The following is a 24,167-nucleotide window of genomic DNA, read 5'->3' on the forward strand; positions in this document are numbered from 1 at the left end:
CGTGACACTTTTCCCAAAACTCGGAGAATCAAAAGCCAATTTTGGGTTCAAAAATTATTTCAAAAAATCTCAAAATAATTTTACACAGAAATCTTCGATTTTCTGTCGAAATTTCATCCCATTTCGACAGGTCACGTGACAACTTTTTTTTGAAAAACTTCGAAAACCACGAATTCATGACTTGACTTTGGGTTTAAAATTCTGTTTAACTTGCTCATAAAATATTTTGATCAACATTATTGATTTTCTGCCAGAAATCTAACCCACTTTCCTACGTGACGAGAACTTTTTCGAAAATTTTTCAAGTGCTGGATCAATTTAGGGCTCAAAATGTCTTTAACAAACTTCAAAAAAAAAAATCTTTGATAAAAATTTCAAAGTACCTGGTGTACTGATACAATAAATAGATAAATAAATAAATAATGGATTGATTGATTTTCTGTCGAAGATCTAATCCATTTTGATACGTCAAATAACAGCTTTTTTCCAAAACCGCAAAAATCAGGACTTCATGACCCAATTTTGAGCTCCTGCAAATTCTTCAAAGATGGGTGCTCAAAAATTGTCTTGATTGGAATTTTTGATTACCTGGTGAGATTTAATCTGTTTTATCAAGTCACGTGACACTCCCACAAATTCCAAGAATCATGAATAGATTTTGGACTCCAACATTTTTCGCTCAAATACCCATTAATTTAAATTCTAATTTTTACTCAAACTTGAACATTAAATTTTGAAACGTAGGTAATTTTAAATCTTAGTTTTAGAACTAAATTCTGTTCCTTTTTTCAACTCTAAATTCTAGTTTTATTTCTTATTTTAATTGGTAAAATTTAAATAAAAACTAGTAAATTTAGGTATCAAATAATAATTTTTCAAACTTCAAACCGAATTTCAATTCTCAAATACATAATTTGGGGAATATAACAGAACCTACTCGTACCTACCTATTTTCATTTCGAGCTAGAAAAAAAGTTACGATTTTTCTGCAGATGTTATACCGTGCCAATCCAGCAACCAGTAACAATAGTGACACGTTATTGAATCGACTTTAGCGACGACCCTGACGTGAGATGTAACAGATGTACGTATGAAATTTGATTTCCAGTCGCTACTCGCGTATTTCGGAGCACTTATTTGTGCCAATTCCGATTCCGCGATCGTGTCATAGACCTAGGTATTAAAATTGCCACCGTCGTCGAATGGTAAACGGCAATCGTGCAGGTAGCCAGGCGACCGAGCCACCCAGTCAGCTACCCGTACTCGCTATAGGCTAGGCTAGCCAGCGAACAGCAATCCTAGCCTAGTCGCAGCCATGAGCCATTCATGCTTCCGTCTGGGTAGACGAAGGACGAAGGACAAAGTTCCAAAAGGAACAAGTCGAGCACGGAGGGTGAAGCAAAAATACAAACGACATGAGACGGGCGAGGGAGGAAAGAGGAATAAATGTTGCAGCTGTATAGATTTTCAGTTCGCGTTTGCTCGTATTATACACGAATACCACGTACGATGTGCGACGGTTACGTGCGGGGGGGGGGGGGCGTTAGGCTGCACGAAATTCGATAATATTAACTTAAAGTTTCGCGCTTTAGCTTTTAGTTTTAGTTTTACAACGAACGCTTCGCAGAATGGTGGAATGGTGGCCGCGTTAGCGTTACTTTGTCGCGCTCTTTATTTTCGCTCGTCGTTGACGTCTTTGTTGTTGTTGTGATTATCCTGCGATATACTAGTTTTTCTCATTTTTTTTTCTCAGTGTCAGTGATGCGAACTGCTGCTCCAGTAATAATCGTACGTGCTCATCCGGTGTCTTACTAATAAAGGTACCTACCTATCTAGCTTACCTAACCTACATTATACGTGTACATATATGTGTGTACTAAGGTACGTTACGTACACGTAGACGTACACAAACGCAATAAGGCGTTCGAATCAAGGATAATCACCGATCAGAATCAAGTTTTGCCTACGTACTGTACATGAAGGGGAAACTTGCACCTAACCTATCTAACAATCGGGTTTTCATGATAGCCTACGAGTTGATGTGAAATCACAGGGTACAGATACCTACACAAATGGGAGGACGTAGCGAAGTGGTTTAGCTTCCGGGGGGGGGGGGGGCAAAAACTATAAAGTGCTCCCAGCTGATTTGACTGAAAATTTCCAACTTATTCGACTGGAAATTCCCAAGTTGGGTGAAAAAAAAAGAAGGTAATTTAGTTACAAGTTCGTAAGTGTAAAAATTAAGAAACTTTCAACGTTTATTCTCAAGTTTGGAAGTGTAAAAATTGAGAAACTTTTAACGTTTATTCTCAAAACCACATAAAAGTTGTGGGTAATGGAGTTCTGAAGAAAGTAATGTTCACAACAGATGTAAATAGAATTGACGAAAATGTAAAGGACAAAGTTGCGTAAATTAGTAGGTATGCCGACAAAAAATAGTAACTTCGTTCATAATAAGTACTTAAAAATTGACCCGAGCGAAGCGAGAGCAAAATCTTATAAGGTGAAAAGCCAGTTTTTCCACCACTGATATTCCTGAAAGTTAGAACGAAAATACTTTATGAATAATTTGAGAAATATAAACGGCAAAAGCTTTTGAAAAAAATGAGAATTTTGAGAAAAGATCGGTGATTTTGCCATCAAATTACGGATTTGCAAAATGGGGGGGGGATACCTCCTATACAACTCCCCCTCAAATCCGCCACTGACAATCAGAATCAAATACAGGGTGTCTGCCAAAATGTAATATTCAAAAAACGCGACTTTTCGAGAATAGTTTTTCAGTTCTCTACCTCCCTTCCAATTATTTGACGAAAAAACTGGGTTTTCAATAAAATCCACATTTTTTTCGGGGAGGGGGAGAGTTTTTGGCCAATTTTCAATAGTTCCCGTGTGACATTAAAAATGTATGAAATACATACTCTGTCTGTACTAAAGAAATCTTTCACTTTGAAACTTTAAAAGTAGTTTTTTTTTCAGAAATTTCGATTTTTAAATAGAAAAGAAATGAAGCCCGAGCGATGCGAGGGCATAAGATTTTTAAGATTTGTGTTTTAAAACTTCTTTGGTCGGGCCCTCCAGAATGAGCGGGTCCGAGGTAAACTGCCTTTTACAATTTTAATGAGCTCAAAAAAATAAATACCTATCGATGATAGTAGAAAATTGGAATTTTAGAAAACTCAGGAACTAAAATATTGTTGGAATTTTTGTATTTTCTCGATTTTCTCCAATTTCACACAATTTCCCAATTTTTTTCCCAACCAGGTAAAATATGTATCTAGTGTTTTTCTCCTTTTTCGCACATTTTATAATCAATTAAATTACACCGTTCCAAATGATGCATATTCAGTGCAAATCAACTTCTAAAGCAGCCCAAGACACAAAAAGTAGCAGAAAGGAGATGGCTACTCTGTTCTTGTTACCTATTTCCCCCCCCCCCCTCTCATATACATTTCACGACGCATTTTATCATCTTCTACAATGTAACAGTAACACGCATTTTTCTACTCATTTGTGATTGATAATGGTCGCTATGATGGCCGAAACGCGTCTCACTTTATAAAAGTTAATGTTTTTGTAATTTTTTAAATATTTTATCGTGAATAAAAGTGTTTGTGCTGTAAAAGGTGTAAGTAATTGACGGGTAAAATACGTAAAATGCCTTTGTCCTCAAAGTTTTGAAATTTCGATTGAACATTGTTGGGCCCCTCTGTCCACTGTGACAAAAAAACTTTTTTTTTTCGAAACACAATCCAACTTCAACGAGTTTTGAATGAAAAATATGTTCAGGAAGCATGAGTCCATCCGTATGAATTTTTTCGAAATTTTTAACCCCCCACCCAACCTAATTCAAGCACACTAAGTTTTTTTTCTCTTCTTAGAATACGTTCAGGCGAGTATACTATTCTTGAAAACTGCTTCAAATTTCTTTTTCAGGTGGGTCACTAACAAAAACTCTAAGAAATGTAGTTTTCGTGTCATAGCACTGCAAAAAAAAAACACTATAGTGATGAATTTCTGTAATTTTTCACGCGAACCTTAAAAAAATATGGAAAAAAATGCAACGATTCCTGAAAAAGTTCATTTTTGGCCCATGAGCATCGCCCCATCCAATTTTGGGTCTGAAAAAAGTTGACAATATGGGTGTTGTTTTCATACGAATCGAATTCCATGAACACGAAAATGATGTTGGATTTACAGATGGACCCTTTTAAGGGCACCTTGGGGAGGAGGGAGTAAATTGATCTAAAATTGAGATTTTTCTCGAAAAATGCCTCGGCGTAACTTCCTCACTCAAGGTTGATCCATAATCTTTCCTTTCTTTTGTGAATAATAAATATGTACTCGTAAATGCAACCTATTATTGATGTACTACTATACTACTTCCTATGTACTTGACAGATGAAAGCTGGAATGCGAACTGGCAGCCTGGCGACGGATACCGGAACCGCATCTCATCAACGTGTAACGAGGAGCGACTGCGAGTCTTTCAACAGCCATCATTTTCCACTGACGCTGAGCGAAGTCCAAGCAAATTCCGAGTAGATTGACCGCCGACAAATTCGTAACACCAGATGGTACACACAGACGCGGCGGCGTTTCGTTGAAAATCTGCACTCTCGCTAATCTCGCGTCATAAGCTAAGCGTCGCAGAATCGCCGCCGCCGCACTGCAATTTCGTACTTGAGCCTCAATTGCTGGCCCAGGCTGGACACCTACGATCACGAAAGCTCGAGTCACAATCAATGATCTCGCATTGAGTATCGTTTACTACTTATCGATTCGCACCATCTACCTGCTCGTCCAAGGTTAGAATTTGCAAATCATTCCATATACTCGATTGCGCTTTTGGAAGGGCAAGGGTTCCCAAACATTGACTGGATCTCCTAAAAGGATAGAAAAAATCCAGCTGAATTTGACCAAATTCGGCACCGACCTTCATCTTGAGTTGAAAATTATGCAGAAAACATTTTAGCTCCACAGGTGCTCCCGGAGGAGAGAAAATGTGCCTACAAAGAGGGGGCATTCGCCCAACAAGTATTGGGACTTTTAGGGTTCTATATTGAGCAGTTGAAAATTTACTAATCGCTTATTTTTGGACAAATTCAAGTTCTGAAGATTTTGTTCTTCCTCGATATTTTGCATTCATCGAGTCCAAACATCAAAATAATACACAGTTCGTGAAACTAAGGAAATATTTTGGAACGCAAAAGTGCCAATTTTTCAATCATTATTGAAAATTTCAAAAAAAATCAAAAAAAATTCCTCAAATTCAAGTTCTGAAGATTTTGTTCTTCCTCGATATTTTGCATTCATCGAGTCCAAACATCAAAATAATACACAGTTCGTGAAACTAAGGAAATATTTTGGAACGCAAAAGTGCCAATTTTTCAATCATTATTGAAAATTTCAAAAAAATCAAAAAAAATTCCTCAAATTTTTGGCTATTTTGCTCGAATTTTCAAAATTGTCAATAATGATTCAAAAATGGGCACCCCTCCGTTCCAAAATTTTTCCCCAGTTTCAAAAATTTTCCAATTCGATGTTCTGGAATGATTAATGCGAAATATACTACATAGAAGCAAAAATTTTCAAAACACGAATAAACAGTAGGTAGGTCGAGTGGATACAGGAATAAAAAATTTTTTTTTGAAAATGCTCTTCAATTTCCCCTCCAAAGGCATCTCCGGAGTAGGTAGTTGATTATTTCCACTCGCAGTGAAGGTTTTTGCCCAATTTGGTCAAGACTTACTGACTTTTTTTTTGGAGTGGGAGGGGGGGTGGAATCCATCCTAACCTACGATGTTTTTTTCCCTTGGGACTCAAATAAAGTTACGAGATACTGTTGATCCGAAAATTGAAAAAAATTACACCATAAGACAAGGAAAAATTGAAAAAAATTCGAATTTTGTTACCCATTTCTATTTCTAATCGGAATTTCAATTTTTTTCAATTTTCTCATGTTGTTAATGCTTTGAGAAAAACGATTATTGTGCAAAAAGGCAAAAAAGAAATTTTCCAAAAAAGTGACATTAAATTTTGCAATTAGCTACGTACCTCAGGCAAGGGTAAATATAAAATAAAAAATAAAAAAAAGTGAATAAATTCATATTTTAATTAGCAGGGCTTGTCCTAATTTTTTTCCAAAGAAAAGTAACTTATATAATCAAAAAAGCTCGAATAGTAACCAAAAAAATGACAAAAAGCGAATAAAATATTTTAGTTTAGAAAAAAATCACCAAAAAACCAGAACTTTTCCTCTCCTAAAAATCGAACTCAAAAGAAACTTGTACAATTTTAGCAATAAGCAAAATTTTTTAGCCAGTGTGCAAAAAAGTGATACTTTTTTCTCAAATTTTGTCAAAAAAACTTGATTTTATAACTTTATGATTAAAAAGGCAATTGGGGCAAAAAACGAAGTTTTCTGATAATTTCTCATCATAGGTAAAAAAGTGACGCATGAGTGAGATTTTTTGGATTTTTTTTCAAAAAAACACAACCTTGTGACTTTTAAGCAATTCTTGTTAGATAAAATGATACTTACTTCTCTCGCAATTCAGGGAAAAAGTGAGCTTTTTCGCCACTTTTGGCAGGAAATAAGATTTCGACAAGAGTGTTAGCAAAAGGCAAAAGACTTCTTCTCAATTTTCGGCTATTTTGCGAAAAAGGTGAACATTTTTTACAATAATTTGCAAAATGCAAGACTTGGACAACATTCGATAAAAGCAATAATATTTGGGAATTATTGGCAAAAATTGATAGGTACCTACTTTTTGAAAATTTTTGATTAAAAAACGAGACTAAGCAGCTAGAAAAATTTTACTAAACAGTGAAAATTTTTGTCAAAAAGAAAGACATCGACAATTTTTTTTTTCAAATCAAACTTCTTGATAATTGATAAAAAAGTAACATTTTATTGCAAAGCCAAAAAAATCTTCTGAGACCCCTCCCCCTCGCCTCCTTCATTTTTTCTTTGAAAAGAACTATTTAAACTCGAGAAATTTTCAAGTTGGGCGCAATTTTTGTCGAAAGAGGTAAACTATGTTGCAATTTTTTTGGTAAAAAGTGAAACTTTGGCATACCTAATTTTTGTCAAAAAAATTCAAGGGGAGGCGAGGGGGTGTGATTTTTTCTAGTAATTTTGATGTTTTGTTAATGTTTTGCAAAAATCAAAACTTTTACAATTTTAGTACCTACCCAAAAAGCAATTTTTTTTCTATCAATTTTTGACATTTTCTACCAAATAGCGAGATTTTTGAGATTTTTTGTGTCGAGGGGGGGAGGCGAATGAGACTTTTTCAATTTTCGAGGGGGAATCACAATTTTTATAAATCTTTAGGAAGAAACGAGTTTTTCTGGCAATTTTGAAAAAGGTAGGATTGGTTATTTGTAAGTATATTTCAGCATTTTTTTGGCATAAATAGAGATTTTTTTTTCTTCCCAAAGTAGGACCGAGATTTTGAAAAATTCGGGAAATTTTGAAAAAAAGTAACTTTAGCAACCTAAATTTGGAAAAAAGTCACCAAAAGTTACTTTTAGTAACTTTAGTAACTCGATTACTGAAGAAGTAACCGAGTACATGCCCTGAATTAGAAAAATTGTAGAGTAGTCTCCTTTTGACATGTTGCACAAAAAAATATTCCAAAATAAGTATCCTGAAAATTTCACAAAGCTTGGTTGGTTACTTTTTAAATGATACATTGTCAACGTGAACTTATAACGAATTGAATAATCAGGCGATTGACATTCTAATGCTATTTTGGGAACCCCTGCTATACTGACGAAATTTTAGGGAAAAGCGCAAACAATTAGACATTCGCCATTCCCGACGATATTTACCGGTTAATAATTCACTGTTTCTCGTATCAATAGGGTCAACCGTAACGACGGCAGCAAAAGCACCATCAGCAACAGTATCAATTGAAGTACCAGCGACGGCATCGAAATGTATGGTTATCAAAGAACACGATTCCTTGTTACTTGGATTGTTGCGACGAGCGTAATCGATGGCAGTACCAGTAAAAAAACACCACCGTGCACCACTTCTCGCAGCAGTGATGATGTAACACCAACAACAACGTCGCCGTCATCGTCATCATCGTCGTCGTCGTCGCCGTTGCCATTATCATCATCATCGCCATTGCCATCATCGCCCGAGGTAAAAGATGAAATGTGTTTGGCCGTGGCCTGTTATGGGTAGACCGAATGCTGTTGGTAGCTGGATAGCGTTGAATACAGATATCGGCGACGGTGTGGTCGTCAGCAGCAGCAGCGGTGGCGGCGTCGTCGGCGATGCGTTCGTTCCTTCGAATATTTCGGCGACTGTCGCTGTGGCTGCTGTAAAGTCGACCATCACCATCGCGATGGCCATAAAAGAAATCAGCTCGGCGGCGACGCTGCCTCAAAATATATCGTCGTCGTCTTCGGCTTGGGCGGCGGCTGTGACCAGCACAGCGGCGGTTCTGCAATCGGCCGTTATCGAGAATGTACGCTTGACGCCGCCATTGGTGTTGAAGATGCTGGTGATGGGCTCGATAATCGTATGCGCCGTGCTGGGTAACGCTTTGGTGGTCATTAGCGTGATCCGCCATCGTAAGCTGCGTATTCTGACCAATTACTACGTGGTGTCTTTGGCGTTCGCCGATCTGTTAGTGGCGCTATGTGCCATGACTTTTAACGCCACCGTCAACATAACGGATGGTAAGTGGTTGTTTGGCAGATTCATGTGCGACGTGTGGAACTCGTTGGATGTGTATTTTTCGACCGCGTCCATTCTGCACTTGTGCTGTATCAGCGTCGATCGATACTACGCCATTGTCAGGCCGCTGCAGTATCCCATAATCATGACGGAGAAAACGGTCTGCTTCATGCTGGCTAATGTGTGGTTGCTGCCGGCGCTGATATCGTTCACGCCTATTTTCCTCGGCTGGTACACGACCGCCGATCATCTCGATTATCGTCGAAAACATCCATACGAATGTTCCTTCGTTGTCAATAATTATTACCTGATTATTTCGTCCAGCGTTTCGTTTTGGATTCCTGGAGTCGTTATGGTCATCATGTATTACAGGTACGTACGCTACATTACGGTTTACCAAACTAGATATACTGTAATATCCACTAATTGTACATTTGTATGTGTTTAGAATATACAAAGAGGCCATCAGACAACGAAAAGCGTTATCTCGAACTTCCAGTAACATCGTGCTGAACAGTATTCATCAGCAAAGAGCGCAACGACCGAATCGTTATATGCATAACAGTAATCGCTTACACGCCGCCGCCGCTGCCATGGACAACGAAGCGTTTAACAATTCCAGCTCGACGGTTACGTCCAGGAATTCTTCTTCAACTTCTGAGACCAGCAAAACCGCAGCTGTCATCCTCAACTCGGATGGTAGGTCGTACATACAAATACGTACCCCTCCCTCCCCCGATTGACGTGGCAATGGTCAGAGCAAGGGCAAGTACGCTTAGTAGGTAGAGCTGTAGTCAGAGGTCAGAAATACATACAATTCCTCAGGTGAAAATAATTGATTCCTGATTGCCCCCAATTTTCCAAAACATTGAAAAATTGAAAATGATGTAAAATTTTTCAATTTCTGATTGTAGGCATTCCACTCCATTCCAATATTCGCTTTTTGAACCAAAACGGCAAACATAAATTTGTTATCCCTTCCATCGTGAAACAAAAACAATGAAAACTGGGAGGGGGTTCAATGAATTTGTGCGAGTTGGACTGCACATGTTTTATAAATTTTGGACGGTCTGACACCTCTCTCTTGCACATTTCACAGGTGTTTACTACATTTAAATTGATTTGAGATGCAACTTGTTCTACTCGTACATCATTTTACATCAATGGATTAGATAAAATTTGACATTAATTCGTTCTCCTTCAAGTTTGCCATTTCGCTATATCAGGGTGTCCACTGTCCACAGGACTTCGTTGAACAAAAATCACTACATTTTCAATACTTTTTCATCGCCTTTCAAAAAAAAATTACTGGTACCTTACAAAATATTTTCTGCCCCCTCCCCCCTCCTAGAACAATTTTGTCATTTTTTTTTTCAATTCATTTTGGACTTCACAGTGGAGTATACGTTGTGATCAATTTGAAATCAATATGAAATTAGTTTATTTTGGAATGAGAAACAAATTCGCACGAACGAAGGGAGGGTGAGAGCTTTTGAAAATTTATATTTCGAGATTCCTAACAACGATCGAGGTCTTCTTCAATACGGGAAGTTGATTTTTGGTTTTTATTACTTCGTTATTACAGACTCAGTTTTCTAATATGAACCCCCTGAGCCTGACCCTCAAACTGAAAAAGAAAAAAATTCCAAAATTCGAGATTTGATCACATTATGGCGTTAATTAATGGTTTTTATTGGCGCGATGTATTCTACACACTAAGGCGACAAAAACGTGATATGTATTTTTTGAAACCGGTTCATTAATTTGCAACCAGTTGACAAAAAATACCCAAAAATTGTAGATACAGAAAAAAGTTTGAAACAAAAGTTGTAGAGCGTGAAAAATTACACAATTTGTCTAATCACATTTTGAAACCGGTTCATTGGTTTGCATTTAGCAACGAGTTTTTGTGACGATCACCTAAAAGTTGGAGATAGAAGAAAAAAGCTTGAAACAAAAGTTGTAGAACGTAAAAAATTGAACCATTTTCGCTGATCGGATTTTGAAACCGGTTCATCAATTTGCAACCAGTTATCAAAAATTACCCAAAAATTGAAAATTGAGAGAAAAGTCTGAAACAAAAGTTGTAGAGCGTGAAAAATTACACAACTCAGTTCAATCACATTTTGAAACCGGTTCATTGGTTTGCATTTAGCAACCAGTTTTTGACAATTACCCGAAAATTGAAGATAGAGAAAAAAGCTAGAATAAAAAATTGAACCATTTTCGTGAATCAGGTTTTGAAAATGTCTAATTACAATTTGCAACCAGCCCACCAGGTAACTTTTGATGGCTGCTGCGAATTAATTAACCGGTTTCGAAATCTGATTTGTGAAAAGAGCTCAATTTTTCACACTTTACAACTTATGTTTTAAACTTTTTTCTCCATCTCCAATTTTCAGGTAATTGTCAAAAACTGGTTGCTAGATGCCAACCATGTGAACCGGTTTCAAAATGTGATTGAACAGAATCGTGTAATTTTTCACGCCCTACAACCAGGGGTTGAAACTGTTAAAAAACCAAAAACCAAATATAAATCTGTTTTGTGCAAAACTCAAAACCAGAAATAAAAAATATTTGATCAAAACCAATAAACCAAAAACCAAATATACAAAATTTAAAATTTAAATCATCAAAATATGTGTAATGTTTTGACTTTTATGCATTAATTGACTAGTAGAAATGAATACAATAATTAATAATGCTAATACTACCTAGAATTAGGAGGTATAATGCGATAATTGGCAGGAAAAAAATCTGAAAACTGAAACCAAAAACCCAAAACCAAATAAAAGTACTAAAAAACTGTAAACCAAAAACCCAAAACCAAATAAAAGTACCAAAAAACTGTAAACCAAAAACCAATTATCAAAAGGTGAAAACTGAACTGAAACCAAAAACCAAAAATCAATTTTTAAACAGTTTCAACCCCTGCCTACAACTTTTATATCAAGTTTTTTTTTCAATTTCCAATTTTTGGATGATTTTTGATAATTGGTTGAAAATTGATGAACCGGTTTCAAAATCCAATCAGCGAAAAAGGTTCAATTTTTTACACTCTGCAACTTTTGTTTCAAGCTTTTTTCTCTATCTTCAATTTTCAGGTAATTGTCAAAAACTGGTTGGTAAATGCGAACCAATAAACTGGTTTCAAAATGTGATTATGCAGAATTGTGTAATTTTTCAGGCCCTACAACTTTTGTTTCAAGTTTTTTTTTTCAATTTCCAATTTTTGGGTAATTTTTGATAATTGGTTGTAATTGATGAACCGGCTTCAAAATCCGATCAGTGAAAATGGTTCAATTTCTTACACTCTAAACTTTTGTTTCACGCTTTTTTTTCTATCTCCAATGAACCGGTTTCAAAATGTGATTACACAAATTGTGTAAGTAACGGGGTTTTTCATTTTGCGGCATTTTTACTAAAAATACCAATATGCTAATGTTTTTCTCGAACAAATCTACATAGTACGATATTCATTTTATGCAAAATGAAAAAAAAATCGACAGGAAATTGAAAACAGTAATTCAACTTAGTTCACTAACAACATGGTGAAATATCGCCACATGTTTTCAACGAACCAGACTGCTTGAGTTAGCAAGTTTGGCTGAATTTAAAACTTGAGTAGACTTATTTTCATCAAATTTTGATCTCGACTCTGATCCAATTTTGGTCTTTTTATGGCAATAAGTATGTGAGAGGAGGTATGATGATGATGAATGATGCGTTTTACCTTCTCGAATTTTACCCTGAAAACACCACAGTTTGAACATTTCTACTCAATTGTACGTATGTATTCTTAAAATTGAGCAAGACTAAACTATTTTTTTGGGCTTGAGAGAAAAATCAATTTTCGGCTGTAAATTTTCCAAAATGTCGTCGAAGGGGTTCTCCAACATGAAGAACATAAGTTTGGGAAATTGACTTATTTTGAAAAACCTTGCGGAATTCTAAAAAATCCAAAATAAAGCGCACGTCGTCCTTATGCATATCAAAGTCCAGACATATTTTCTCAAAGTTGAAGCCATCTTATATGTATTTTTTTAGTAAAAAATAACCGTTGCTCGATATTTTGGGTCCAAAATTTACAAAAAAAAATCGTCTCTAAATGGTTGAAAAATGTGATTTGGCCAAAATCTAAACTTTTCCGAGCGATTTGCTGAATAAATTGACGATTCCTATCGAAACTATTGACACAATTTTGAGCTCAAAATTCGTCGAAAATGCTCAAAAAAAGTTGAATTTGCTCATCCAATTCATTTTGCTCATCCAATTCATAACATTCGAAAATTTTAAGGTAGCTACGTTGAAAACAATTGTCAGATTAAACATTCGACTTTTGACTTTTACTCCATCTTGATTCTCGGAGCAGCGAGAGCAAACCCAGGAAAACTTCATAATTCGAAAAGTTGTCAACTTCATTTTCAATCTATAATAAGACTCTTTTGATTCTTAAAAAAATGTCAATTTCAAAAGTTATGGTAAAAATTGATTCAAGTAGGTGAAATTTTCTCATACTATTTTCATTCCAAAAAATTGGAATTTTTCTGCCAAAATTACCTGTTCATTACAAATTTTCGGAGAAATTGGCTTTCAAATTTCAAAAAAAAAAAAAAAAAAAAAACGGTACAAAACTTCAGGTCTTCGAATTCATCATTGTTGTTTTGCACACATCGGTCGAATGCTATAGCTAGGGTAATTCCGACTTTTCGTTCAAGAAAATAAATTGCAAATGTCAGCTGCCAGCGCGTCGATCACCTGATTAGTGTCTACCTTCTTGCTCACTTGCATACTTACACTCGTTAATTGTACTTGTAAAAGGAATGCATTCCATCATTTGCAATAATTGAGTGTCTGTATTTTGTAGGTAAAACGACAACCAGCTTGCGACATAGCAACAGTTCGTGGAGAAGAGAGCACAAAGCAGCCAGAACGTTGGGAATAATCATGGGAGTTTTCTTATTGTGTTGGCTACCTTTTTTTCTCTGGTGAGTAATCCAATCGAGCACTTACCTAAAAATGTTATTTGGTAATTGGAGGATGTGCCAAAGCCATTCCAAAGCTACTCATAGCAGCTAAAAAGATACTAGTACGAGTATGGTTCGCTAAAATCGAACGAATACCACCCGATAGCAAATACAATACGTAATTATTTACATATTTTGATGAAATTAAGCCTGGTTTTTCTTACGATTCTAGGTACATGATCAGCACACTTTGCGGTCCGGCTTGTCATTGTCCGGATTCCGTGGTGACCATTGTGTTTTGGATCGGATATTTCAATTCGGCTTTGAATCCGTTGATATACGCCTATTTCAACAGGGATTTTCGAGACGCGTTTAAAAATACCCTGCTGTGTTTTTTTCCATGTTTGGGTAAATTGCCATGGTGCAGTAAAGATGAGGATTCGACGGCGTCTCAATTTGTTTGATCGGTTCGGTTCGATTCGATATTTGGTTCCTGGAGAACCTGCCTGGTGCCCTGCCTTAACGGCTATGTACCTACTCGCTGGTTACTGTGAAAACATTACCGTTCAAAAACGGATCATAATTATGTATATTATCCGATTTTGTGAGAATATACAGTATACACTGTTAGTAAGGTACTATGTACTAACAAACTACTAGTCGGCAATCACGTGTTCGCCGAAACCGAACACCAAGGGATCTATATTTCGATTGAGACAGCCGTATAGTGCTGTACCTACTGGTTTTTCTCAGTCGCAATACCTACCTACATCTCCATCGACGTGATTTCCAATCACCAATTCAACGTGAAACCTATCAATCTGTAAAGTATTTGTTAATGCGAATGAAAGAATCTCTCATACAGTATAAATAGGTATACAGTATGGCTTATACGTTTACCTTCCCCCCCCCACCTATTCCTTATTTCTTTCTCTTTTCTTTTTTTCCAATACAGAAAAACGTGCGATGAGCGCTTTTAATGCAAATATGTACTCGTAGTTAGATACTCGCGTAGCTATTCGAATCGATTTGAAGGACGTCGACGAGTCAAAAAAGGAATAGGCTCACCCATGTTTTCAACATACGCTTATCTTTTTTCTTACTTTTACTTATGTACCTATTAGTACTTACTTACTCTCGGGTACTCGCACTCCTATGAGGGAGGTAGGTTACGATTTGCGTGTACCTGGAGAATTTTTCGCTTCTGGGTTGTTACTTACAAATACATTTTGTACTTAGATTTGTAGGTGAACACAACACAATACACATACCAGCGTGTGCTCAGAAATATTCAGCTCCCGTCGAACCAAACTATTTTTTTTTTTTTTGGCTAAAAATATACGTAGCTACCTGGTACCTGTCTCTATGTTAGGTCGCAGTAAACAGCGCATAAATCTACACTTTGAACGAAACACTTGTCGACGGTTGTCAATATTTTCGAGCACACTGCACTTTCGTGTGTAACTACATACGTCAAACGTAAGGGTGTACCTTATTTATACATGATGGAACTTTTTGTTTCGTTTTTTATTTATTTTTTGCTCCCATCCCTTAAAGTTGTCACTTCAGGTGAGAAAATCACGCAATGAAATTTGCAGCCATCTCGGTGAAATATATGTCGTGCTAGGAAGCCCCCTCTCCTTCTGCTCCCAGCCCTCAACAAAATATACGAGAAATCCGAAAAAATGAAATCTCGACGTTTTTTCACTTTCTAATTCTTAAAGGTCCATTTTCAATAGAGATATTGTTAAAATATTTTTCACCACCCCCCCCTCCCCACATAAACAGGAATAAAAAATAAAATTAATATTTTTATGATTTTTTTTTTTTCAATTTCAATCCTTGGAGTTGATTCATCTTCATCAGAAGAGCACCATTCAATGTTTTCAATTTGTCCCCCCTCATTTCCACGATGAAAAGGTGGGACTAGCTCCCTCTCTACATTTCAGAGAATAATTTTATTTGTTGAAAAATTAATTTCATTGTTATAAGTTATTTTGGAAGTCCCTCGGTGGCGTAGTAGGTAGAGCCGCGGACCTCCGTTCAAGAGGTACCCGGTTCAAACCCAGCTACAGAGGCAAGCTTGTGCGTGTAATTAAAAAATCGTTCGTGCAATTATCAACATTACACGCCAAGTACCGGGGGACTACCAGTTTAGCCGAGCTAACAGATAATGCACGCCATCTGTTAGCAGAATCAAAAAGCTGAAACTGGTTCGAGCGTCTATAGAGGTCAACACTGAGGAGCTCAGGGTCTCTAAACTACCCGGCTAGCTCCAAGGTGCTTGTGTAGATGTCACTAGAAAGCAACGGGAAACTACTAGTGGAAGCTCGAAACAACGTCGATTCCCCAGAATAATCGCAGTGGCAATAGGCATTCGCCTCACCCTGTAAGGGTACCACAAAAATGCGATTTCCAATGTCCTGTAAAGGACAAGGAACCACGACGACGACGAAGTTATTTTGATTTTCCAAGTTCAATAATTGTACCTGAATGAGTCGAACTTGCCAATATTATGGTTTGGAGATCAATGGATTAATTTCAATTCACTTTCGGCGTTAATTGCCAGTTGCCAAAATGAAAATTAAGCATCTAAGTGAGGTGTTTTTATTCTGGATAAACAGTCATTTTTTTAAAAAAGTGAGGGATCAAATTCAAAAAAAAAAACAATTTGCTGAATTTTTTTGATATTTCTCAACTTTGAAGGTCTCTATGCAGGTGGCCAACATAATTGGGGGTTTTTCCGAAAAATGTATTATACAGAAGCAGGGCATATTTCGTGGGAGCACCTGAAGACACGCCGTGCCCTCACAAAAAACCTCAAAAATATCGAAAAATTGTCATAAAAACTGAAAAAAATGAAAGGATTGAGATAGAGGGGTGAAATTAGACGAAACAAAGAAGCTCTTTGAGGAATTTTGTAAAACCCACAACTTTAGTTTGGCCAACTTTGAAACAAAAATGGCATTTTTTAGGCAGGTGGTGAGGCAAACATTATTGCTTCTAGGACGATTGGTCGAAAGAGCAAACATTTCAAATCAATTTTGGCAACAATTACCACTATTTGATTATTTTATTAAAAAATTGATCGCTGAGAATTTAGACGAAAAAACATTACAACTTTTCGTCGACTCTCCAAAAATTGACTCTCTCTGAGGATTACCATTCTTTCCCGAAGCCGAATTCCCGAACGGATAAATCCCCGAATGCATTTCTTTCACATTGTATTTCCCAAATGCCAAAATTCCAAACCCTTTTCTCGGATGGTTTTTCCCCGAATAGTCATTGAATCCCAGTTTCATTATAATTATCGTGTCAAATATGCCATAGGTACTACATTTATGGCGAGGGTAATAACATTACTCGCTCGACACATACGACACAATGCTAGCAACAGTAGAAGGCCATAATATTATGACGATGCCAACACTCGGCCAAAAATCGGCGGTGTATCAAGGTGCTTTGCAGTCGCAGCACTCTCACCCTCCAAATCAGGAGGAGTGCAGCTGCAGAGTAGAACATTTAACGCAAAGCTTCAAGCAGAAGTCTGATGCACTCCCCGAGCAGCCTCCTGCACAACTTCTGAGAACTGTACTAGCACGCGTCTCCGATTAAGTTCTGAGCCAATTGTCAGAAAGATAATCTCTTAAAAAGGCAATTAGGAGAAACCAGTCGTCGCCGAAATACGCTTGCAAATCCTAAATCGTTGAACGAATTAGAAATTGGGCCTGCACAGTACCAAAAAAGTTCTTCGTTGGCTTGTAACATCGTTTTCTAATGAAAACCTCTAAAGTAAGAGCATTTGGGAATTTGGTATTCGGCAAAATTGTCTATTCGGGAAAACGTCCGTTCGGAAATTCGGCATTCCGGGAAATTTATTTGGGGAAATGTCCGTTCGGGAGTTTGGAATTAGGAAAACAGTCTAGAACCAGCTTTCTGCCAACAAAAAAAAAATGGAATTTTAGGACAATTTTTCACACTTTTACCCAATAAATAGGTATAGCAGTCTATTAACTTGTCGAACAGGGTTGCCAGTTTTTACAGGATCAAACATCAGGCATTTCAGTTTTCTCATTTTTTTAATTTTTAAACATTTTTTTTGATTTAAAAAAATTTTTTCATTTTTTTTAATTTTTAAATTTTTTTTTATTTTTTTATTTTTTTTCATTTTACAGGCTTTTGAAAAAAATTTCTAAGTGTGTTTCGAGGGAAATTCATGAATTTTTCATGACTTTCATGGCTGTTAGACGCCCAGTTGACTCACACAGATTTGGCAGGAAAAAAACCGAAACCTTATGAGCAAGTTAGTTAAAAACAGGACTTTTGGAGCAAAAAGAAAATTCCATTCAGAACAGAGGACTGAGGGGGTTCATCTTGAAGATGTGCTAAATTCAGAAAAATTCTACATACTGAAAAGTATCCAAACAATTTTCATCTTTTTCGTTATTTTTTTCATTTTTTTGATTTTTAAATTTTTTGTTTATTTTTTCTAGTCCAGTCATTAAAGACCAATTATGTCCCATCTACGGGAAAAATTATTATCAAACAGATCTTTCGCAAATATTGTTCACAGAGGTCCCCTCAACAACATACTAAAAGTCCTGGCCCGTACGGGGTCCGGAACCCACTCAAAGGGGGGGTGGAACCTCCCCCAAAATCAGTTTTTCGCCATTTTCTCCCCCGCATTGCATTTTAGCGAAAAATGTGTAATAGATAAAAGAATCTACGTCAAATTTCCGATCTAATGATGTATCAACTTTCCTTGTATGTTCAAGGGGGGCGGAACTGCAACCATTTAAATGAGGGGGGTTTTCTAAAAAATAGATAAAGGCTATAGGCGCCTAAGAGGGGTGAAATGGTCCCCGAAAACGTTCGAGTTGATATTAGTATGGAAGGTAGGTACCATTGAGAAACTTCCGCGTAGAAAGTTTCAGATCCACACCCCCTCCCCTTTTTGGGGAACCCCCCTTTTCTGAAACTTCAATAACATTTTTCTCAACCCCATTTCAACCGATTTTGAAAATTTTTCAGTATGTTATGTATATCCTTAGTAGGTATCCCCACAAAAATTTTCAACCCCCTCCCCTCATATTTACCCCTCAAAATGATGTAAAAATGAGTCTTAGAGAGGGTTGGGGGTGAAATGGGAATTTTGGGGAAAATAACTAATTATTAATGAATAGGGTGTCGTTTTCTTATGATTCGATACCGCTGAGCACGAATATGATGTCTGATTTTTTGCTAGACTCATCTAGCCCTCTCCAGAGCACTTGGCCCCCTCAATTTTTTTTATTGTTAAAAAGCATAAAATAAGTTGAGAAACGCTATTTTGAGGGGTAAATATGAGGGGAGGGGGTTGAAAATTTTTGTGTGGATACCTACTAAGGATATACATAACATACTGAAAAATTTTCAAAATCGGTTGAAATGGGGTTGAGAAATATGTTATTGAAGTTTCAGAAAAGGGGGGTTCCCCAAAAAGAGGAGGGGGTGTGGATCTGAAACTTTCTACGCGGAAGTTTCTCAATGGTACCTACCTTCCATACTAATATCAACTCGAACGTTTTCGGGGACCATTTCACCCCTCTTAGGCGCCTATAGCCTTTATCTATTTTTCAGAAAACCCCCCTCATTTAAATGGTTGCAGTTCCGCCCCCCTTGAACATACAAGGAAAGTTGATACATCATTAGATCGGAAATTTGACGTAGATTCTTTTATCTGTTACACATTTTTCGCTAAAATGCAATGCGGGGGAGAAAATGGCGAAAAACTGATTTTGGGGGAGGTTCCACCCCCCTTTGAGGGGGTTCCGGACCCCGTACGGGCCAGGACTTTTAGTATGTTGTTGAGGGGACCTCTGTGAACAATATTTGCGAAAGATCTGTTTGATAATAATTTTTCCTGTAAAAATGTCTTTAATGACTGGACTATTCACCTTTTTTCATTTTTTAGCCCTTTAAAAAAATTTCCAAGTGTGTTTCGAGGGAAATTCATGAATTTTGCATGACTTTCATGACCACCTATCAAAATTCATGACTTTCATGACTGTTAGACGCCCTGTTGACTCGGGCAAATTTGGCAGGGAAAAAGCCGAAACCTTATGAGCAAGTTAGTTATAACCAGGACTTTTGAAACAAAAGGAAAATTTCATCCAGAGGACTGAGGGGGTTCATCTTGAAAATGTGCTTATTCAGAAAAATTCTTCTTACTGAAAAGTATCCAAACAATTTTTATCTTTTTCGTTTTTTCCAAATTTACGGGGGGGGGGGGGGGGGCTCAATACACGAGAACTACCACATCATCTGTGGGCCCGACAAATGTTTTTTCTTGAAATGAGGGTGAGGGGGGGTTAATGTAGAACAATTTTAATGTATCTAGAAATGAGATATTTTCAATTTTTTTAAAAATTTACATTCTCATTTTTTTTGTGATTTTTTGCACTTTGAGGGGCTCCTTATCAGGGAGGCCAATATGGTTTGAAGGGCTGGAAAAAGTGTTTTCTTGAAAAGGAGATTAAGTATTCAGAAAAATTCGGACGCAAATTTTGATAAATTTAATTTTTTGTCATTTTTCTAATTTGGGGGCTACCGACACCACTTTTTTTTGCAGATGGGGAAAAATAAAAAAACATGGAATTATTTTCTCATCCGAAGTAACAACTTTGGTGGGTGGAAGATGGCAAATTCCAACTTTGCAAAATAAGGTACACCCTACGCAGCTCAGCATGCATGTTAGAATCTACTATAAGGTACAAGAAGAACCCTTCTTCTCTTAATATACGAGCGCTATAAACAAGTATGTATTTCATCAACGAGCTTATTTTTTACCTACTTTAAACAGTGATCGTTCGAGTCTCGGTATCACCAGACTCTCAGCCTCGTAATTATGATGACGAATAGGTACACGAGTATTCGTTCTGATTTGCCAGCTTGCTCTAACGACTGTTGAATAGCTGTACGCTTTCTAGTCTTATTAGATTACATACGTAGGGTAGGTCTAGGTATTTGGGTGCGTACTTAAGCGTAAGTAATGACATCAACATGAGCATGTACTCTATACCTACCTACCAGTTTGTAAGGCTAAGTATAGGTTCGGTTACTTGATTTGAATCTCTATTAGATACCTATTCTGTTTTCCGCTTGCAAAAAACAGAATTCTGATGAAAAAATTTGAAAAATTGATTTTCATTTTTGAAAAATCTGTAGTTAGGTATCGTTAATTCGATTATAGGAATCATAAAAAATAGGCAATCGGTAAGTTTGTAGGTAGACCTCTGTTGTAGGTCACGTGTACCTTACCGATCTGTAGGTTACCACTGTTAATGCTTTTCCATCTTTTTCTGCAATACTAGTGTATTAGTATGTAATGTCTAATGCATACCTAGGTAGTTTCCTAATTTTACGTATTTTAACCGGACAATTTCAACATGTGATATTTTGTAGTAGTACCTGAGATATTTTCGTAGACGTCGCTCGCATATGTGCAAAAAAACGACGTATCGTCAAGAGTAGGATACATTAACCTACTATTGTTAGAGTACCTATCTCTTATGTAATATGTTGTACTCTCACGAGTAACGATACTTATACAGAGATTTTTAGCTACGCAGATTCATTGATTCGATTGTTTTATAAAAAATGAAAATTGCTCCAGTTTTTGGTGAATTTTTTTCAACGTTTTTATATTATACCTTTATTCTAACTCTCATCCCATCCTATTTCATCTCATGTAGGTATAGATATCTAACTACTCGAACATTGAATGACGAGTGAGCATCTATATCTATCTACCTATACCTACCAATAAACCCCAACCATACATGTACTTACAGTAATTTCGCTATAGTCAACATTTTACAAATTATTTATAAGTCTTACCATCTATTACGATTTACGACTGCGACTGCGACTATTCTACTCGTACACTACCTATTTCTTAAGTCATGACGTTGTATTTTTCGTTTTTCTTTTATTTTTACCTAAATACTGTATGTACCTACTACCACTATAACGTGTACCTAATTTTTTAAATTGTTGTTTCTGTACTCGATACTTTTATCAATAATATTGTTTACGCTGCTGTTAATTCATTTTTTTTTAAATAATCATCCTTCACCTCACGTTTCACGTCCCTGCTACTCTATTGGGCTCGACTGCTCGTCAGTTTTGCGGCAGCCACGTGGATTGTCCACAGGTCTGGGGAGGGCAAGATCCCGAGCAGCAGCCTAACAAAGGGCTTACTGTGAACCTGTGGTGTTTGTTCATTTGCTGAGAATTATATATTCGATTAATAAGTAGTACAACATTGTTTTGTCATTTGTGTAAGGAAATTTGGATCAAGACCTGCGAGTCAGTAAATATCAGAATTTCAGTGCTGGGATTTGGTGTAATCTTTCATCATTTTGTTTCATTTCGTATGAGGTGTTTCATGATTAGATACATTTTTTCAAGCCAAATTACGAGAATGAGGAGGCATTTTGTGGCCAAAAGATGGGGCTACACAAACCCTACCGGGGTTGATGTGATTCGTTGAAATTTTATAAGCACGTAATTCGATAAAATGGATAATCAAAAGCAGATTGAAGCTGAAGAAAAAATGAAAAAAGAATACTTTGAAGAACTGAAAAAATTTGGAACAGGAGAACTTTTTGGGCAAAATTAGCAATCACCTGAATATGAAAAAGCATATGATGAGTTCGTTGGTAATTACTTAGACCGTGCAGCAGAAGGTAGGTAGATGAACTTAGTAATTGCCATTTCTTTATGTTTCTTATTTACTTGCTAAAATTATTATCAAACGTCTCAGAGACTAGGGAGAAACTGGGATTTGTTGAAAGTTTTTCGGCAAATCACTGTTGTCGCTTTTGTTTGATTTCTAAGTAACAGATTATTTCTATTTTTCATGCACGAGAATGTGTACTAAGAACCGTTGAGAATTACGATGAAGGCTTTAAAAAAAGTAAAGTTTCAGAAACTGGAATTAAAGAAGAATGGATTTTCAATTTACTTGATGATTTTCATGTTACAAAAAATTTAAGCGTTGATTGCATGCATGATTTGTTGGAAGGGGTGTGTCTGTGTAAGTATGATGTTGGTAAATTGATTTCATATTTCATCGATTGCAAATACTTCACTTTGGATCACTTGAATGATAGAATTCTCGCATTTTAATATAGCTTCAACGAGAAAGGAAGTAAACCTTCGACTATCAGCAATGGTAACATTCAACAAAAGTATCCGTCGATGTCATCAAGAGAGATGAAATGTTTTCTTTTCAATCTTCCTCTCTCAATAGGTGACTTAATTCCAGAAGATGATTCGCATTTCCCGTTGTTATTGAAATTAAAAGAAATAGTTACGATTATCTATAGTAAAACAGTTAGCAAATTTATGTACCAATATCTTGGAACTTTGATAACTGAATGTTTGCAATTATTGCAAGAACTCTTCCCTCAATCGATGAAACCAAAGCACCACTTTTTATTACATTACCCTGAAGTGTAATGCGTTTAATGGGGCCTCTTTGTTCAACATCTTCAATGAGGTACGAGAGTAAGCATAGGCATGGAAAAGCCACATCTTCGGTTGCCTTGAGTAGAGTGAACATTTGTCACACAATCGCAATAAAACACCAATTGATGTTGAGCTATGGATTTTATGAAAATAAAGGTGTGTATCCAGATTTTGTTAGTGGTTTGATAAGACCATATTGTTGTTTAGCAGATATTACAGATTATTCGTTGTTTTCCTATTCTTTACCTTGTGATGTTCTTTTAAATTCAGATGTATCCACAACTACATCAATTGTTAAAAAGTGTGTAAATTGAAATTGGTTCAATTTTAATTACTCCGAATGAAGGGAAACCTGCATTTACGAAAATCCACTCCCTTATCCTTGAAAGAAATTACAAATTTTTCATTGTAGGAAGGAAAGTTAATTGCATATATCATAATCATTTTGATGCTAACAAGGTTAAATCTTATTCTGATAAGTGGCGATGCATTCTCTTTAAAGATATTTCGAAGCACAATTTGTTTGTTGTTTTATTGTTACTCCAGAAATTCGACTGTCCGATGGCTCTAAATATGTCAATAAAAAATGGGCATAGATAGTTGCAAATTTATCTTGTGTATTATTGAAGTTGGTTCCTGTACAAACCATGTCGTGATGTTTACAACGTTTCATTGCTTTGAGTGAATTTAAACATATTTATAAAACTGAAAAAACAATTTTTGTCTCATTTTCAAGTAGGTATTCTAAGGTACCCAAGGTACTATACCATAATTTTTCTTTAATTTTTGTTCTGAACAATTTTTTTTTCCATTTAAAATAATATGTACCTAATATTCGTGATTTTAATTGTCTGTGAATGTCAATTGTAGTGTTTTTTTTTTTTTTCAATTTATGTCAATACTATCCAATTCTTGAAAATACTGCTGCTGGAGATAATATATTATTACCTAGACTTCCTTTGATTCCTAGCAATATGCCCTTTTCAGTT

The 24,167-nt window shown here is 36.4% G+C and overlaps 1 protein-coding gene across 1 annotated transcript; it reads left to right on the forward strand.

The window, feature by feature from the left end:
* The first annotated feature begins 1,559 nt into the window (after positions 1–1,559).
* LOC135849808 (octopamine receptor beta-3R-like) lies at positions 1,560–21,751 on the forward strand. Its single transcript, XM_065370410.1, has 6 exons — positions 1,560–1,820; positions 4,402–4,808; positions 7,873–9,070; positions 9,147–9,397; positions 13,566–13,686; positions 13,898–21,751. The coding sequence occupies exons 3-6, from the start codon at positions 8,166–8,168 to the stop codon at positions 14,127–14,129; spliced, it is 1,509 nt and encodes a 502-aa protein (XP_065226482.1). The 5' UTR covers positions 1,560–1,820; positions 4,402–4,808; positions 7,873–8,165; the 3' UTR covers positions 14,130–21,751.
* The last annotated feature ends 2,416 nt before the right edge of the window (positions 21,752–24,167 follow it).

The sequence above is a fragment of the Planococcus citri genome, chromosome 1 (assembly GCF_950023065.1).
Source record: "Planococcus citri chromosome 1, ihPlaCitr1.1, whole genome shotgun sequence".
NCBI classification, from domain to species: Eukaryota; Metazoa; Arthropoda; class Insecta; order Hemiptera; family Pseudococcidae; genus Planococcus; species Planococcus citri.

Bases quoted from the DNA above. Each gene is read 5' to 3' on its own strand.
- LOC135849808 (XM_065370410.1), top strand. From the start codon at position 8,166: ATGAAATGTGTTTGGCCGTGGCCTGTTATGGGTAGACCGAATGCTGTT. The intron at 9,071-9,146 runs GTACGTACGCTA...GTATGTGTTTAG, and splicing joins ATGGTCATCATGTATTACAG to AATATACAAAGAGGCCATCA. The intron at 13,687-13,897 runs GTGAGTAATCCA...TTACGATTCTAG, and splicing joins TGGCTACCTTTTTTTCTCTG to GTACATGATCAGCACACTTT.